This window comes from Melanostigma gelatinosum (assembly GCF_949748355.1).
Source record: "Melanostigma gelatinosum genome assembly, chromosome: 19".
Lineage (NCBI taxonomy): Eukaryota > Metazoa > Chordata > Actinopteri > Perciformes > Zoarcidae > Melanostigma > Melanostigma gelatinosum.
In genome coordinates, this window is record NC_136652.1 from 9,672,834 (window position 1) to 9,693,023 (window position 20,190).

General features: G+C 40.1%; 1 protein-coding gene across 1 annotated transcript; it reads left to right on the forward strand.

Moving 5' to 3' along the window:
• Positions 1-75: 75 nt before the first annotated feature.
• On the forward strand, positions 76-18,184 carry scara3 (scavenger receptor class A, member 3). Its single transcript, XM_079290699.1, has 12 exons — positions 76-512; positions 9,465-9,500; positions 9,885-9,926; positions 10,105-10,224; positions 12,235-12,315; positions 12,674-12,792; positions 12,968-13,212; positions 13,630-13,849; positions 14,206-14,294; positions 14,724-14,916; positions 15,354-15,531; positions 15,605-18,184. The coding sequence occupies exons 1-12, from the start codon at positions 506-508 to the stop codon at positions 16,093-16,095; spliced, it is 1,821 nt and encodes a 606-aa protein (XP_079146825.1). The 5' UTR covers positions 76-505; the 3' UTR covers positions 16,096-18,184.
• Positions 18,185-20,190: the final 2,006 nt, after the last annotated feature.

Genomic DNA, 20,190 nt, shown 5'->3' on the forward strand with positions numbered 1-20,190 from the left:
ATTTCCTCCCTCCCTCTCAAAAGTTGCACATGGTTTCTGTCTGAAGAGGTTTAGTTTCCTCGGGCTCTGGATGGGAGAGGGATGATGCCAGAAAGCACATGTTCAAAACTCAAGAGGAGCTTTGTCCTTCAGCACTGATAGACTTGCAAAGAATATTTGAAATAATCCAGAAATCAGACAGTTTTTGGGTTGCACAGGTGTATTTGCATTTTGCCCATATGGAATAACATTCAATGTGGCTGAAACCTGACGTCTTTGCTTTTTGTTCACCGATTTTGAATATGTGGAAGTAAGACATTTTGGGACTTTTGGGCTTTCTTCTTTCTTTGCAAAACTGGAAAATGTTTCACGGATGACCTTTGGCACCTCAAAGCTACATTGCTGACTGCCTTTGTTGTTCCTGGACACTTGCTTTGTGGAAGAAAAGGTGAAGAGGACTGCCATATACCGCTATCAAGTTGAACATCAGCAAACTAGTTTGTAAAGGATTCTTGAGTGAAGAACCATGAAAGGTAGAGTCATTTCTCTGATTTCTTAAGGGTTAATATATCGTGTTAATTCTGAGCACCTACAAATTCCATCTTCCTCCTCTCTAGTCATGCAAAAAAAGAATCTTACCAATACCTGTGTGCATTTTCCACTGGTAAAAATACTTAAAAACATAGACATGAACAGTATCCGTCATTGTGGCATTCGGGCAGGCACCTGCACAGAGTACCAGCGACCACATATGCTTCTCATCTGCTGTGAATCTTGGCAGTGTGGCTCCATGAGAAAGTGCCGGTTTGTTGTTCTTGGATGTGAGACTTTGATCAGTCAGCTTTAAATCTCTATGCGTGTGCGCGCACACCACAGCACCGTTTCATAGAACATAAAATGTTCCCTAGCTCTGCCAATCTGCCGCAGATTGACTGAATATCCCCCTTTTAAAAGAGAGAGTGAATGAAAACATATAACATCTGAATTTGAGCTTTCTCACAACATGGCATGAAAGGAGAGCTGCCACCGGCCTTGAAGAGGGCCGGTGCTCGTTCATGGCTCCCAGACATATAGAAGAAGAAGTGAAAGGCTGACAGAGATGGGAGGATACAGTGGGAAAGAGGGGAATAAGAGGGAGCAGGAACAAATCACACACGTGTTGACATAATCATTACCAACTGTAATTGGCATTTAATTCCTGTATTTATTATTGTTTTTAACTTAAATCTTACTAAATTCTTTCCTGTTTTAAAAACGTAATGCCTCTTTCCTCTCATTTCGTTTTGATGGTGTTTCCCTTTGGTGCTACTTTAATAGACGACTCACTGAACCTAAACAGCAACTATCCAATCACAGCTTAGCAACTAACTACAATCCAGCAACCCCGCTAACATTGAGATAGCATTATGATTGTTTAGTCATCATCCCAACAGCCAATTCTCTTGCAACGTTGAATGCATATATGAATCTGAATCTGTTCAAATGAAAGAATATTACATTTTTCCTCATAATAATTACTGGAACACATTAGCTTCACACTGCAATGCAAGAACACTGTGGTTTCTTAGTTTGGTGTTAGTTTGTGATCGACATCAATCTTCAACTTGGGAAGATATCATATGGCCAGCAAGTTCATATCTAAGATCTCTTTTACTGGGTTCCCATTTTGAAATAAGTCAGCTTGAAATGTAGAAAAGTCTGGAGAGTTTTTCACTCAAGGACTTCGCTTCATGAGCTATCCACAGCCGATGAAGTCTGCTTGCAACATTTGTCAATCCAGCCGGACAAACGAAACGAGAAATTGCTCGAGGCTTTCTCTGTCCGAAATCAAGGACCTTGAAAAAAACAAGTTATGTAGTTTCTGTAGTAAATCTGCCACCATTATCAGAGACTGCATTTTGTGTTGTACAAGAACGGAAAAAAAAAGCAACTGCAACTACGGCGGCAGGGCTCAACAAACGTACGGTGGCTGTCACTGCTCACTGCTGTGTTTTTCTTTCGACACAGCAAATTAACTCCCAAGAACATACAGTTGTCAGCGAACAGTACAGGAGGTCTGTTAATGTGGTTTCCAGCCCTGCCCGACCAGATCTAAACATGCTGCCTCATACATTCCTAACAGGGCTGGAGGGGGGGGGGGGGGGGGAGTCAGAGGAGCTGAGGCAGGTGTATGGCTGGCAAAGGAGAAGGAAAGAGTGAGGGAAGGGGAGAAGAGGAGAGAAAGGGAGGTACAGACAGAGAGATTTTGTTGTTTTAAATTCTGTGACAGCGTTATACATTTACAGTCAAAGCATTTTGAATTTGGGTTGAAAAGAGAAGGATGTCATATTGACTTGTTCTTTCTGTGCGCAGTGTGTACTTTTTCATTTATTTTTACTCACATACTTCTGTGTATTTTGGTTTGGTTTGTTAACACTGGAACACAGGGATTTTCCACACAATTTTATGCCTCTAACTTTGGGTCAACAGTTTTTCTGGTTCAGCATAACAATGCCCCTGCACACAAACCAATTATTGGGTCATAAATCCGTGGCTGACTGTGTGTGAAGTCTGTCCAAACTAGTTTCATCGTTATTCAGGTAGCACCGTGAAAAAACAACAACAACAAAAACAGGAAGTTACAATAGCATCACAATCTTCAAAATTAGAGACAAATTAAATTATTTTTAGACAATATTTTGACCCATTATCTCGTCAATCTGAACACGTAATATATTAACAACCTAGTTAACGTCACCTTTGTTGGTTTTGTTAGCTAACAGTTACACCTGGCAGTTTCTTTTTAGTGACACTCAATGACAACTAACTTACCAATGACTAGTTTATGTGGTACAACCTGTTTTAATTTACAGATGTGTACATATCCACTTTAGTTAACACTGATGGTATAACTGTAGGCTAAATATGACAGGGTGTCCACATACTTTAAACCATAGATTATAACTTGCTTTCGGAAAGCTTTTCTTATTCTTATCATTATTCTGTCTCTCTGGAAAGTTCAAGAGGGTGAGCATGTGAAGTTAAAACGAAATACTGAGAGGCCTGCAAACAAAGCACTGGGGAATATTGCACACGCCCTTTGGCCTCGAAGCCCTGTAAACCGATCCGGGCTTGTCTCTGTGTCTGAGCGTGGCTGTCCAAATTGGTTTTATGATACGTTTGTGGGATCGTGACTCTGAAACTCTCCCATTTCACTGCCTGACCACAATAAAAGAACATTTTCTTGTAATGACTTGTCTATAACTTCAGCTTCGCCGTCTTCAGAGACACATACCGGGCGTTTATAGTTTTGCAAGAAGACCACACATTCCAGTCAGAGGGCACCTAAATGGCTTGGATGTCAACAGAGGTTTGGCGAAGGACTCATTTGGCTTCATGAGTTGTGGTCAAGACCTCCACTCTGATCTGGAGCAGGGCCCATCTCGTGACTCCTGGTTTCACTTAAAGCTGGCATTTACTGAGGTTCTTGAGGGGAATTTTCTGGTCGAAATAACTTAAATGAATAAATGAAAGACGGGAACACGGAACAGCGCGACATGTTTGATATATGCATCTGCTCGTGGGTATTTCCATGTTAAATTGTATCATTCAGTGATGTGACATTACAGGAAATTCAGGGCATGTTACCCACCAAGGACAACATTTTGCTCAATCCCCTGGCAAATGTTCTGTCCACGGGGTAATGAAGGGAGGGACAGGGTAGGAAAGGGCTTTTGAAAGTCCAAAAAGCCCCTAAGACAAACCACCAGACATGAAGTGGTGCTGAGGGTTAGCTGACTCAGGCCTGGCACTGTGTTCACAAACACCAAAGGTCCGATAAAACAGGATGGAGGGAGGCAACCCTGTCTCGACGAAATTATGTTCCCATACAACTAAACTGCACTCTCAATTACGAGTGTCTCCATGTGGATGAAAGAACAACATCCGATATTTTCATTTTTATTTTTTTGTACTTTATTAATCTTCTAGTCTTCTACTTTTACTTGCTCACATTCACCTGTACATGTGACCTTATGGAACTGATTAGAAACAATCAGAAATGTATAGAATAGCTCTGTAAAGTAACCTGTAACACGTCTGTCTCATATCCTGTGCGTGCTGTTTTAACTTGCTGCTTGCCTTGATATTTTCATAGGTGTGGTGGCTGGTCCACTGTACACCATCTGAACCAGCAATATACAGTACAGTATACCAACTGGAACCACTGCACGCTCCTTCCTATCTGAACAGCCTCTTTAAGAAGATACGGTTGCTTTGAAAGCCATTTATGAGAGGATTTTGTGATTGTGTGATTATCATTTTGGAAAGATGTTGGGCCTCATGCTATTTCATATTATCTTACTTTTTTCTGCGAAGTTTGCTTAACTTCTCTTAACGGCACATACTTGTCATATATTGCAAGTTGCAGCCTCCTCAGTTCCTGAGATTTGATCATTGACATAGTCAACGCCGCTGAAATTGCCATATAAGGCTAGCGGTTCAGCTTTTCGTGGCAACTGTTTGGGGGACTGACAACAGAGTCTGAGAGTCAGGAATATCACAACCACCTGAGTGATGGATGTGTTTGTGTCTTTCTCTGCTTTGTGATGGTGATTTGACGATCCGTGTTGGATCAAAACATTGCTCGATACAATTTAAATAGCCGGAAAGTATAGTACAGGGTGCGGATCTTTTGTCTGATTTTGGGAAGCAGAACAGTATACGGGTGTAATGTTGGGGTGTCGACATACTTAATAAGGTCATCAAGTTTATTTAATCAAATACAACATTTAATAGTATTGTAGTATTTATGTGGCTGGCAGCAGTATTATTTTTAGTCCAGTAACCTACACCAGTAATTAGTCACAAAAAGTATTACAAATTTGGAAATATAGTCTTTCCCGACCTTGTTGTACTTATGTTGAATTATCCACTGTTCACTACATCCTTTGGAAACAAAACCTCTTTGAAGTGTTTAGTTTTGTTATATTTTGTTTCATACATTTTACATTTCCAGCTTCTCTTTCAAATCGTATTTACTTCTTGTCACAGCACAAGTGCCATTTGGCTGCAGTGTGTATACACACTGCAGCCAAATGTTTCCATCCTGAGTCTGCCTCACCGTCTGGATAAACAGCCCAAATAACACGTCTCCTTTGGTCTTTTCTGCAGAACACCTAACTGCAGATAATCCAAAAATTCCTTATTTTAATATTGTCACAGATGTGTATTTTCATGGTCAATTGTTCGATTACAAGTCTTTGTATGATTACATTTTAAATTTAGATAAATATTCATAATTTTCTCAATGCCTCCCTATATTTTAGTAATTGTTAAAGTCCCGAGGAGGTAAAATTAAACAGTAAAGCAAAGTGCCTTATCTTTGAAACATGTCATGAAAGGTTTATGGAGATGCTCCATGTTTCTTTGCTGCAGCAAATTTCTGAGCAATGAAGTTGTTGACGAAGAACAACTCACTTGACACTTTGGAGCATTGTCGAATTGAAGTGTAAATCTGACAAAGAAAGAGTGTGTCCACTGATTAAGACTGAACCAATCAGTTTTTTCAGTAGTTTCACAGTGTTTTGCCGTTGCCTGACTGTGTAGGTGTGACCTGGTGGAGGCCATGTTGTGCTGCTGTCAGGTCAGCTCAGTTCTGCTCTGTGAGTGTTGGACAGGTTGACTTCCTCACTAACCAGACAGCCGTGAGCGTTTTTTCCACAGAGAGAAAGGAAAACATGAGGAAAGAGAAAAAGTTAGGGAGGGAGGTGAGGAAGGAGAAACGAGACGCAGGCAGATATTTGAGGGTGGACGCTGAAAGGCATATTTTGGAATTTTAGCTTCCAATAGGAAATAATGTGCTGACAATCAAACATTTGAATCTGACCATTTTTATGCTACATAAGTCCAAAAAATGAGAGGAATTCCGTTTTCCCCTCAAAAATGTATTTTAATCAGGGTGGGAAAATTCTCTGAAATGAGATTTAGACCATATGGGACATAAAAACTCAAAACCCCAGAAGTATGATATTATGTGATGTTACTATTTCAACTCCTTTTTTTCCTATACTGCCTTTAAATTAAAGTTGATGCTCATGTCAGCAAACAGTTGCATATTTACACATCCAGGAGACACAGACGTAATCATTCATGTTGTTTTTCAAGTCCAACATTCCCTCTTCTCTTCGCTCTGTGTTGGTCTTCACCAACTCCTGAGATAAACATTTGGCTCTCTAGCCACAGCCACCGATTGACCCTTTGCTAAGTCCCGCCCCCTGCTGCTACTCCATCAAGCTGTCAGAGCCACCATGAAGTGACACTGTCACTGACTGCACTCCCTGCGGAAATAATATTTAATTATTGGAAAAAACGTAAAAAGCATTTTTCTGGGAGAAGCAGACAGAGGGGTCTACAATATGTGTCCAAGATTAAGCAGTGAAAACAGGTTCAAAAGATAAAGACAGAAGCAAAAGCCTACAGATCACAGGGTAAAAGTGAACCAGCACATCACCTGGTGACCGAGACAGAGGACAATGAAATGAAAGCACAACTTTGTTCCTGTAAAGCGGGGTAGGTCTTTATTCACTGTTACAATCATGAAAAAGCAAAAACAGCACGTGTATACATTCAGTATACCTTCAGTAGCCATTTGGTTTGTCACTACAAACACCCTTGACCCCACACAACATAAAAAACAGAGACAACCTGTTTTGTCATTCAGTTCGGAGACTTTGTTGCCTATTTTTAGACAACAAAAAGGTTGTTAATACTTGATCTGCAGGCCATGTTTTGTGATGTTCTTGTAATCACAGATAGATTGGCTTCATCAGAAAGTAAATAACGGAAAGATGTAATTGAATAACTGGCTCCACATCGATGTTGCTCATGCATTCATGTTTCTAATAAAAGGCAAGTACTGGCTGACTCTATCAACAAACCCATGTATCAGTCATTGTAACCCTGGAGGAGTTTCCTCTTGTCCTCGTGAACCACCATGATATGTTTTAGCAACTGCAGAGCGTCAGTTGAGTTTGAATTTTCTGCCAAAAAATATCCGGGGTGGACATGCAATTCTTTATCCTTCTCGCTTCCTCTGTCTAACATCCTTTACTCCTCTCCTCCTGTTTTCCCCTCCCTCTCTCCCTCCATCATTATGTCTGCGTCAGTGTTTTGTGACTCAGACCTGACCTCAGCTGATCCTCCGCTGATTGATGTAAACAATCACCTCATTGTGGGGTTTGCAGGCCAAGTTTACTTTTACTATCACTTTAACGTCATTGTTTTTGGAGATTATGTCATGTGTTTTCTTTATTTGGTTTAACAATAATTTCATATGTGCAAAACTTAACATTAGAATTCTCAAATAAAATTCCCATTTGTCTCACCACCTATCCCATAATGCTATGCATGATGTTCTCTATTTGAATTAATTAGCAGTTGTAGGTCAAATATTTACACTAAAACAGTCTGGGATAGAAGTGCTGAGTACACAAGAAATAATAAGGTGTATATTTGTTAAAATATACTTTATTCATGAGAAATGATGTACGTGATACTTCAGAGCTTCATCAGACATTGTGTGCAATTGCTCCTGGTTTTATTCCCCCAGACATTTTCTCTTGTTCTCTCCCTGTAAGAAGCCAGCCTTCTCTTCATGACGAGCCGATTGGGTTCAACCACAGATATTGATCCACAGCAAACATTTGGTTTCAGAAATGATTTTGCAACATTCTTTATTGGCTTGAGAAATGTAATAAAACACAAAAATAGAAGACCTTTTTACAACCAAAAATGGTCTGTAAACTAGTAAATCCACACTAACAGTTACACCCATTTTTAATTGACATAAAAACACACAAAGGGACAGAAGTTAAGGTTGCACAGTGGAGTGACAGATGGTGCCAGGCCATTGTTCTGATGGCCCGTTGTTCCGAAACCTCAATAGTTCGACAAATGTCCCATTGGACCAGAGGCCCATTCGTCCAACAGCCTGAAAACAAACTCCCATTGTTCCGTAGGCCCATTGCTCTGACAATTCAAACTCTTCCTGCAACAAACAGAAGCACATGGCTAATTAATATGCAAAATTACATCAATGGACCTCACCAGTTGCTATTTTATTTCTACTCTGCCTCCGGTTGGCCTTCTCTAGCATTCTTATCCTTAACCCAACAAATTGTACTCCTCATGCCTAAACCTAACTAAACCAACCATCGAAGGCAAAGAGTAGCAAGAGGCAGAGTGGTGGGTCATGCAATTTTTAGCTTGATCCTGATACATACATTTATTCAGCTTGGATTTGGAACAACTACAATAAACTCCAAACTAAGGACCCAGTTTCTTCTCAAACCATCAAATGCTTATTTGTTCCATTGCTACATTTTCACTGAAAATAAATACAGGACTATAAAGGCTGCTGTGTTTACCTGTGTGAATATGACTGGATTTCACTAGTCATGAATGAGCAGCTGATGCCAAACAGCTATTGCAAGCATGACTTCAGCCTGAGCTAATGCTAAATCCCATTTACAAGGACTTTGAGAACTCTCGAAACCTTTCAGGGCCACTAAAGCTTAGAGTTGGACTCACAAGATACATCTTTGGTGGAATATTCCTTAAAATTACATCACATCTGTCTAGACTCCGTCCACACATTTTCCACTTTTCCACAATCACAAACGTCATTGCAAAGTCATTTCGCTGTGCTCGTTTTCAAGTGCAGTTCTGAAGTAAGTTCGCAGTAGCATGTGTAATGTATATTACATTATACAGCAATATTTCCTCTGTCTGGCACTGTTTGCTTGAAGGCCAGCTCTTTTGGCAGTATCAACACGGCCCAATGGCAGTTGGAGTCCAGCTGTTTTTCTTCAGCTACTCAGCACCCTGCCAAATCCTTTTTTTTCCTGTTTATGACTGTATATGAGTGTATATGAATGTGTTACCCAGCTCTTTTCATTCAGAAACAGCCAAGGTGCAACAAGGTGTGAGGTGGGGTACCAGTTGGGGTGGTGTACAGTTAATGACGTGTCGTAAGTTCATTGCTGTTCCATACACTTATTAAAACATGAGAGTAAATGTATTTGTTTATTAGGTCCTCTGGTTTAATTCTGTGGATGTCATGCATCCTTATTTCAGTCTTTTCCACCAAAGAATGTGTGATGACAACTTCCTCAGGCACACAATACTCCCACCAGAATCAGCACACAAAACCAACAACTGTTCTCATACTTTGAACCACCGAGGGACTGTTTTCTACCGAGTAAGCTGCTCAGCTCAGAGGGAACATTTGAGCAGAACAAAAAACATTATTTTTATTCTGCCAAGAAAGCAGTATCGTACTTAACATGTTCAGTAGATTACAGAGACTTCAGGAGGAGGCTGCAGGGATTGTGAGGCAGCAGTTTGTATGATTTATAACATGATTAATAAAACCTGTTGGTGGCTCCAACAGAATTGGTTTCAGTCCATTAAATACCTTTTTTCTGACTTTCTTTCTGTTTTGGCAGACAACTATGGTGGATACGAGAACCAGCTTTTCAAAGGTAATGATCAAAGTTTTCTATTGTCTCAGAAACGTAAACGTCAACCGGTGCACGATACGTGGTCGTCAGCCACATGATGAATGGGATGTTGTCCAGATTTCCACAATCTGTAAATTGTTGCTGCCCTTACTCGATCTTTTAAGATTCACCTCGATCGGTTTTAGAGAAAAGTAAAGTCTTGGGAAGCAAGTATCTCACCATGTTTGACCGAGACAGAAAATGATCCTCCAAATCATATCCAACATACATATGACATGTATTCATGTTACATTTTCATCATTAAGCTGACGTATGGCATAGCATTGACAGCCTGGCAACAACTTTCAAAAGTTTGTGCTGAGCCCTGGTCATGTTTGCATTGTTTCTTCTTGTCTTGTTTTTTAGAGGAGGATTTCACTGGAGAGGAGGAAATGCCTTCATTTAGAGGTGAAGGCCACACACACACACACACACACACACACACATTAACATACACACAAGTCTTACAAATAACGTAATTTGCATGATGTTTTTTATTTTACCAATGAAATACTGTGTACACATGTGTGTGTACATGTTTGTTTGTTTGTATTTATATGTGTGTGTTCTTTGAACGTCCCTCCAGGTCGGAGCAGAGGTGGCTGTATGAGGTGCCAGCAGAGCCACTCCCTCCAGCTGGCTATCAAAGTCCTCTATGGATTTGTTGCATTCCTCATCATTGTTGTGGCAGTGCTGGCGTCGCTCGGTGGGTAAAAGTCTCAAATCCCCAAAACACCCTTTATATTAACGGACTCTCACACAGAGACGCAAATCTCCAAGTTCAGAAGTAGAAAACAGCCTTAATTAGGTTATCCTACTGATTAATGCTTAAACTATGCATTAAAAAGAACAAGAATTAGGCTTGTCATGGGAAAACAAATCATACTTTTCAATGTACGTGGGTGTCTTAATAAAATACAGCCTATTTAACTCCCATCGATCAAATGAATGTGGCCCTGGGCCTCGTGTGCCATGTTTTACCTGCTCTGCACCAACAGATGCTTTTCACATTAACATCACATTTTGTTGGGTTTGAAAGTCGTAAATCTTCATCTTTTACTACCGTTCGGGGATCTCAGGAGTAGAGAGGAAAGGGGGTTGGGTGAGAATGATGTAAAATCCCACATAACATGAACAAGCTTGTATTCACGTACAGAAGTATGATAAATATGAATTCACCTAGTACATGCTGGAGACATGTGGACATGCTGTTTGGATGGGGGGAGGGGAGGGGGGGGGAGAAGAGGAGAGGAGAGCTGTGGATGACAGCCAGGTAGATGTCAGTCATTTTAAACTTATCGACCATTTTGATGATTGTTTGAGGAAACAAAGACGAAATTTGTGTCGACCAAGAAGGATAAATGTTTTGACAAAACAGGTAAGAATTTTGATAATTTATGTCGAAAAAAAAGAAAAAACTAAATGGGACATACAACATGTGTCATTGGATGGAACACCATTGATGGTGTGTCCTTGTAATATGTTAAAATGACGTGCCGCCACCACAGAAACAATTAGGTTTAGGCAACACAACTACTTGGTTCGATTTAGGGGAAAAAAGATCATAGTTTGGTTAAAATAAGAAGGCTTACGTTTGCCGTACGCCCTTGGCCCAATTTTTAATCATGGCTGGTGTGATCCCATCGCAAGAAAGTCTCTAGTTTATGTTTGTGTCAACTTCCAGCACAGCTGTACAACACCAAAGCCCTGGAAACCTAAGTATAAACAGAAAAGATATTGCACTTGGCTGCAATTCCCAAACTGTGCATGTGCACATGGAAAAACAGAAAACAATAACTTTTGATTTTCTGTTCCCTGCTGAACAGCCATTTTATTGAAACAATTGTTCAGCAAAAATATTTTAAGTAACGAATGTGGAATGAAGTAACACATTTGTTTCGCTCTTTGCTCCCCAGAAGAAGAGGATTGTTTTGAGTGAAGTACACTTTGCCAAGGCGTCACATCTAAAACATAAAAAAAATAAATCAAATACTGCTGATAATGCATGTGAAGAGATCTAGTGGTTGATTTACACACAGTCTATAAGAATATTGCTTATGTATTTATACTTATGCTTAGAATTGAGCAAATCCATAAGCCATTTTCGGCATCACTATTACAGCAGCTAATACAGTGGAGCAGGTGATATGTGCATCTGGAAGCATTTATATATGCAAACACACCATGGGACGGACATTCATTAACCCCCTGAGTCAGGGCTTAGGATGCTGAAAAGGTCTGCAAACACACATTACTCATGCACTCTCTTGCACACTTCTCAAACACACTCACTAAATTGTTGTTGCTCTCTTGGGAAATATGTTGGGAGAGTAGGACCTGGCCAGCTGGCTAAACCATCATTCATCAGTGTTTTGGTTATCTTTGTTAGCGAATGAAAAATGTACGTGTTTTATTGCCTGGGCTTGAATTTCAACTTCCTGTTTTTACCCCTTTAAATACTTCCCATGTCATGTTAACACTGAAGTACTAATGATGATAATCATTTCTGTATCCACTCCTCTGCTTTCGGAACCATCCTCCATGATTATTTGCATTTTTAAAATGAATGGTTTAAGTAGTATTGACTTACACAAGAACAAAGCAGTGTTCTTTCACTGAAACGTAAATCCAGAACTCAAGAAAAAGAATGATGTAATTTTACAACCCTTTAACATATTTACTTTTATTTACTTTATCAACCTCTCTGTGTCTCCAGTGTTCAGGAAGGTTGGCAACCTGTCTGAGGAGGAGTCCGTCTACCACAAGAAGATTAACAGGGTTCAACAAGGAATAGAGGGTAAAGTAGCTGAAATTACTTACAAATTGTCTGCATGGCCTCGTATACCCTAAATCATGGGGAAACAAAAGCAATGGAAAGAGACTTATGCACACGGAAAACATAGTCTTCAAGGTTTCTTGGAGTAATAACTAAAAACCCTATATATATATATATATATATATATATATATATATATATATATATATATATATATATATATATATATATATATATATATAGAGGCGCTCAACATATCTTTTTCTCTTTTACACACATGGTTACCAGAAGCGTGTCATATACAGACAACTTGAACTTTTCATCATTCCTCTCTGTCTCTTATCTTCCCTCCTTTTCGGTCTCTGACTCTAACTCTCAGATCTGAGCTCCACCTCTAACTGTTCAGGCTGTCTGGATGTGACTCTGTACAGCGAGGAGATCAGCAGGCTGAAGAGGGAGTTTGAAGACATCCAGAGAATGATACTGGGACAGGAGCAGGTACTGTGTGGTGAATCACAAAACAAACTTGTTTTGTTCAACCAATAGTCCAAAACCCCAAAATATTTAATTTGTAAAGATATAAAACAGATCCTCACATTTGAGCTGTTACAGCCTATGACTTCATTCATTTCTATTCACAAACTCTGCCTCTTTGATCCCTGTCCACCTCCAGGTCCTGGACCAGGCCTCCCAGACACAGGCCACCCTTAAGACCACCAGCAACCGGCTGACACGCGACATGCAAAACCACCTCATGTCAATCAAACTTGTAAACCAGTCGCTGGAAAGATACCTGGATCGGGTTGAAGGCTGGAAGGAGGTGATCGAGGAAACTGAAGAGAAAATGAAGACGCTGGCGGACGATCAATACGACATCAAAGCTACGGCACAGCAGGTTAACACTACAGTGGCACTCAGGTGAATGAAAAGATGTATTTTACACGAGAAAAACAGATATCCACTACGTGACACATTAATTATTCAGCTTTATTGTGATTGGAAGCTTGGCAGGTAAATATACAGTAACACTCAACCTGCAACGTGCGGAACCACCGTGACCAGAGGAGTGCTTTAATCATCAATTGTTTTTGTTATTGTATTGAAATACTATCAATTTTGATCGGGTGATGATATATTTTTGAAATGTATTTATTAAGGGAATCTTTATGTTTTATTCATTCAGTAAAAATAGTGGTTTAATACAAATATCTACTTATACACTTTTGGCTGCTTCTGTAGTTAGTACAGTAAAAAGATAAATACAGCAGACACATTTTGAAAAATAATGTGAACACTGCATCTCACATATCTTCTGCGTTTTCCTCTGCTCTCCAGTACAATTTGGATAGATGCTCTGCAGAGAAAAGCAGATGAGGAGACCCTGGTCCTCCAGAAGTTAACCACCGAATGGCAGAACTACAGCCGAGTTCTGAGCGCCATCAAATCCAACACTAGCAGCACCACACAAGCAATGCGCTTCCTCCAAAACAACATAGTAGCAGATCACCAGAGAATCGCCATGTCCACTGAGGTGTACTACGACCTCACCCAGCAGGTGTGTGTGTGTTTCTGTTTGCTGCATTGAACACCCACCCCATGTGCATTTAAAGAAATATTTTATTGAAGAAAAAGAAGAGTTGTAATTGTTGTAACTGCAGTTGTCGTAGGCCAAAGGTAATTTCAATCCCCTTAATGATTTTTCTTACCCGTATATGACAATCTCAGGTATGTCAAAGGTGTTCACTCTATAGCCCACTCGACCATCGCTGCTCTCTCCCTCGCTTGCATGTTGACTGGCTTGAGTGGTAAACTTTGAAGGCAATGTGTTACAAACCAACAAATGTAACATATTATACCTTTAATGAGGGTCCTCACAGGTTAAGAAGTATGACATGTCTGTATTTCTTCCAGGTGATGAACCTGCATATGCAACTTGACAATATGACGTCTTTCATGGATGAACATGAGGAGAACATGCATGACCTTCACTACCATTCCAGGTAACACACATGTACTACTACACATTAGAGGACATTGTATTGACTTACATCAATCCCCTGGAGGAGAACTGTTACCTTTAATGCCTTATCCCTATCTTTGCCCGAAAACTTTACTCCTGATCCTGATCTCAACCTTTACCCCATGGCCATAAACCAACAGCCACAAAAAAACCTCATCCTGAGTCAAAGTATAACCTTAACGCTAAAGTCAACTCTTAAAAGTTTATTTACCTTGTCGCGAGCAGCTTTTGTCGCAGATCGGAGGTGAGTCCCCACATGTGACATTGTAAACATATGTCCCCACAACGCAGGGAATATATAATACAAACACACACACACACACACACACACTCAACATGCACACACAGGAAGAAAGAGTATTATCATTAAGGAAAAACAAAAACTCACACTGTAACCATCCCTCTTTAGGTACTATGAGAACCGGACAGGTGAGCGTTTCTCTGCTTTGGATGGTCGTCTGAACTCCATCTCCATGGAGATCGACACAGTCTCCTCCAGCATCAACGCCACCGTCAGCCACGTCCAGAGCATGTACAAGTACATCAACATCGAGAGCTCATCCTGCCAGAGTCGCATGGGCAGACACACTGAAGATCTACAGGTAGTAAACACAGAAGATTTCTGTCTTCTTGCTTATGTTTTAATGAACACACAAAAAAAGCTCTGCACAGAGAAAGATTTTATTTTCAAATGTTCTGTAGTATACGACCATGGAAAAAAACCTTTTAAAAAAACCAGACCTCCTTCATAAGAATTAACCCTACCTATTTTGTCTGATGACACATTTGCTGCTAGATAACTGATATTTCGTGACTAAATAATGAAAAGTTAGCGATAGCTAGCTAGCTAAATCTTTGAATTGTTTGTTCAAAACAATTTTTCTTGATATTATTGACAGCGATAACATATCACATAGCTTAAATGTTGATGAGATTTTTGTACTTATATTTACCAAATTTCTCCCCCTTGTCATTCGTCTACTCTCTCGGGTCTCATTCTGCTGCTTATATTCATCCTCACATCCTCTCTTTTGTGCAGAACCTTAACAACTCAGTCTTGTTACTCCTCCGCTTGGCCGACACACTGAGACAGCACAACATGTTCTTGAATGTTCAACTGGATGTGGACATCAGGAACCTGTCCATGGTGATGGAGGAGATGAAGCTTGTGGATGTTCACCATATCCAGCTCATAAAGAACTTTACTATACTAAAAGGTAAAGTAGATTTTGTCATATATGAAATTTACAGTTTATTTTTCAACTTAACCTCACGGTCTTCTCTCAACAGGTGCTCCTGGACCACCAGGACCCAAAGGGAACCATGGTGAGACTGGCTCAAAAGGACCCTTGGGACTGACTGGGAGAAAAGGTGACCGAGGCCCTATAGGAGGCCGTGGAACTTCTGGAGAGAAGGGTTCGCTTGGGCCCAAAGGAGGACCAGGTGAATCAGGACCAAGTGGCAATAGAGGGACAGTGGGAATCAAAGGTGCTGAAGGGTCTCTTGGCCCGCCAGGACCACTTGGTGAGAGGGGCCAGAAAGGTGATGTTGGCCTCTCCGGTAGAGAAGGCCCCACAGGACCTGCAGGGCCTCAAGGGCACCGGGGTGTGGCAGGACTACCGGGCCTCAATGGGCCATCAGGAGCAGGGGGGAAACCAGGGCCAGTAGGGCCACCTGGATCACCAGGAACCCCTGGACCTCTGTGCTTGCCTTACCCCCATGCACGAATCAACACCCAGCAGCGGACCGTGACACCTGCTACTGGGTCCAAGAGACAGTAGAAAGATGGACGAAGACGTGAACTAAGAGTTGATTTGTCCAGTACAAAGAAGAATTATTGACAGATGAAGGAATGTCACCCATTGTGACTGGAGATGCAATAATCCACTTTGATGGAATTATGCAAGACAATTGAGAACTTCATGAACAAATGTGACAAATCTAATTCAAGATGGGGCTTTTATGACATGGCCACATGAAATGAACCAAGAGGAAGATCTAGAAAATAGAACTGAACTGTTGTCGAGAAGTGAAATTACCCATGTTTGTACAAAATATGAATATTGTGGTATGTTGGAGAAAACTTCCCTCATACAACATCGTCTGATTATTATTGTTGATGTCTCTCTCCTTGTACATCATAGCCAAAGAAAACCCAAAGATAACAAGCTCCGTCCATATATAAATTACATAGCATGAGATTTTACCAGAATAAAAAATTGGCGTTAGATGATGAGATACCAGGAATAAACAAACAAAAGACATCTATTATTAAAGTCTTGTTGAATGTACTGGAAGCAAAGGACATTTTTGAGGTTGCTGTCAAGCCACCGCAACCTCAGGGGGCGTAATAAAAAGGGGGTCTTTTAACCACGGATTTGGACTAAAGTAGTGGTGTTTCTCCCATGCAGAAAACCCAAACTAAATTCCCATGCACTTCTATATGGGCACAGAAAAAAACATGTCTTTTTCTTCACATCATGTACATATTGACACATCCTTTTCTGATGGTTGGCACTTTATTAGTTCTTAAAGTGTGAACATTAAAGTCAGTTTGCTTCTCGTTTAGCATTTCAGAGCAGGTACTCTGAAGACATGTCTTTCTTCTTCTGGGCAAAGTTTTCATTTTATGATCAGCGTTTGCAGAAGTACATTTTCAGAATTCATGGCCTCTGAATTTGTCCGCTGACGATCTTTGTTTTACATTGTATGCAAGATTTGCTATTATTGTTGCTGTATAAATGAAGAAAGTACTGTAACTCTTGTTCACATGTTTGTGAAAACATTTTGGAAAAATAACTAATTTGCTTTCTCTCTGAGAGTTTGATGAGAAGATTGATACCACTCTCATGCTTAGAGCTGGAGCCAGGGTGTGATTAGCCTAGCTTAGCATAAAGACTGTAAGCAGGGGGAAACCGCTAGCCTAATCTCTAAAAACAGATTGAGTGGACTCCGGTTGCATGCAGGTAAACAGTCTGTGTGAAGACCAAAAGGGGTGGAACACATTGGCCAAATGCAATCTCTGAACTCGCCAGCAATTGTCTGTTGATAATTTAGCTTTTTATTCGTTAAAAAATAGCTTCTAAACTGGCTACTTGTTAAACAATCCGATCTTCGACGTCATCTATCAACTCCATTTTTACGTCTCAAATTACTAATCTGACTGCAACCAATGACAGACCCTCGAAAGAGGAAGACTTTCCCGGGTATCTATTATCCAGATATCCACCGGCTCCACCGGAACCACAGAAATATTAGCCAGTGGCTAAATTTCCGTCAGATCCAGCGATATTGCAGCTAGCTTACTAATTAACACAAATTTTGTTTGTATAATCCATACACAAACAGACATTCTAAATCATCAATCAGAATTCATAACAGCACATAACTCCCTGTTAGTTATTGTAAATGTTTGTCCATATCAAATTTCAAAAACAAGATACATCCTGGTAAATATTTAGTGGCCGCTTTCAAACGTGGTACCAATCCTCTCATCTAACTCATGGAAAGAAAATAAATGAATATACATATTTGACAAAATGTTGAACTATTCCTTTTAAGAGGTATGAAGGCTAGGAAGCTAATGCAACTCATTCAACACATGAATGAATAACAACAACAAATAAATGATTGTAAACATGACAAGTAATATAATTAAAAAAAACATTTTTCCTCAGTTTATAACACTTGAGATAACAGATTATTGACTTATAAGAGGGTTTAGGTTTTATGATACACACACGAATAACCTTTTATATCACAGAGACAAAAACGACTTACAAAAAGGGAAATGTATAATTTTTGTAAACCTGTGTTTTGTAGTGAAATGTGACTGGTTTGCATCGAACTTCAATAAAGCTTTTTTTTTTTGAACAGACTTGTTCTTGTCAGTTTCCTACTGTACTTCCAAAGCAGAGTGCCATTGTTGCCCCATGAGGGGAACGAAGCAGCCATTAATTCAAAACACATGTCAAACCCCTCCCATTCGATTTTTGAGGTTTTCTTCCAATGAGTCAAAAGATATTCGATTGTCTAGATTTACTCTGTTTTAACGTCGGTGCTTCTTGCAGTTCAGAGTGTAGGTTACAAATTTAAAAAAACAAGAGTTAAGGAAAGCATTTGTCCTTGTCCAAATACTTTTCAGAATATTTTAATGTGACAATCAGCAAACAGTAATGTCAGAGAAAGGCTAATGTGGGTGTGTTGCTGGAGAAAAACAGTTGAAACTGCTCTCCTGCTGACGGATATTTTCACTTTCTCGTTGCTGGAACATGACAGGCCTTGTGGGATGTTAGGAACCTGATCTCTAACAAAAACTTCCTTCATGAATCCACCCAAATCCCTCATTCCTGCAGTAACTATTAGTTATGAGCATGGAACATTTGCTCTAAATCACGCGCTGTTTTCACTTCAGAAACGTGATGCAAGGGCGTAACATTGCTGCTGTTTCTGATCTATGAAGCAGGAAATATGGTTGATATAAAATCCAGGATTAGATTTATATGGTCCTGGTTTGAATGCTTTATTCATACGTCAGACGTCCTTCAATTTCAATTTGACAGTTTTTCTTCTTGTGGTGAGGGAGACCTCCTGCAGACAAACTATTCCCATATGTGGTGCCATAAATCACGGACTGTTGGACAGTCCACTTCATAACAAAGGTTACCACATGCAGCCACAAGAGAGACGCTCCGAGAAAGCAAAGAGACAATGGAAGAAAGAAGGAGAATTAATGGAAAATGTGACAAAGAGAAGGAGAGGACTTTAAAGTCATTCAAACCCCATAGATGATGTTCTGACCTAAAATCAGGGTTAAATGTTTCTTTAAGATGTGAAATCAAGTCTCTTGATCTCTACTGGATGAACGAAGTATCATAAGGTAGAAATATTTGGTCGCAATCTTTTGTGTTTGTGTTGTAAGTGTGATTGTATGAATTTATGATGCTGTTTTTTTGCTTGCGTTTAGTTTTTTTTGTGTATTCATTGCATGTTTCAGTGTGTGTAGAGTACATTTTTTAACCAGGCATGTATTGTATTTTTAGAGCCCTTTCTGCCTTGGACTGTGAGAAACACTAATTACTAATTCCTAGCACCTGCAACAGCTTCACTTGTGTTAATAGACGTGTGATTGAGCCGATCCTAAGCCAAGGAAGATAACAGGTGGAGCAGAACAGATGCTCAACAGAGATTTGCAGGTGATAATTAATTATGGAGTCAAAGGCAAAAAGGGCTGTAAACACTTTTGATGCCATTTGTTGGGGCTGTGGGTTGTTCAGCTGGTTGTAAAGCTGGCAAAAGTGGCCAAACAAATGATGTAATGCAGCTGGAACAGCAAAAAACTGTCAGTCGATGATTGACTTAAGCTGTGATAAAATATGACAATACATTTGTGCAACCTTTCCAAACCCCGAGCATTACATTGAAGCTTTAGTTCGGCTAATCCTGACTCTTTAAATACTACACCTGTTCTTGATAATTCATTCCTTTCTATGGGGATTTCATCCATCAGTTTTTCAGCTTTTCACAGTGCCTGTTCCAGCCTCAGTACTTTATCAGTTCAGCAACATGCAGTGATTCATGTTTCCGGATGTCAGCCCGCCATCAAACTGAGGTTCACTTGAGTAATATGGGAAAAGGGGTCTTGGGAACCAACCAGTGTTTACATTGGCAGGAATCACTTGTTCATTTTGGTTTGCTGTGTACACCACATGCCTACTTTCAAGGTATATTTAAGAACTTTAAAATGACCAGAGGTCACTGGAGGGGGATTTTTGGAGGAGTTTAATTATTGTTATAGTGGTTCAGCATCTCTAATCCTAGAGGAAGAAAACGATGAAAACATCTGCAGTGTCGTCTTTCTGGTGACTCAGAAAAGC

Bases quoted from the DNA above. Each gene is read 5' to 3' on its own strand.
- scara3 (XM_079290699.1), top strand. The intron at 9,501-9,884 runs GTAATGATCAAA...CTTGTTTTTTAG, and splicing joins CGAGAACCAGCTTTTCAAAG to AGGAGGATTTCACTGGAGAG. The intron at 14,917-15,353 runs GTAGTAAACACA...TCTTTTGTGCAG, and splicing joins GACACACTGAAGATCTACAG to AACCTTAACAACTCAGTCTT.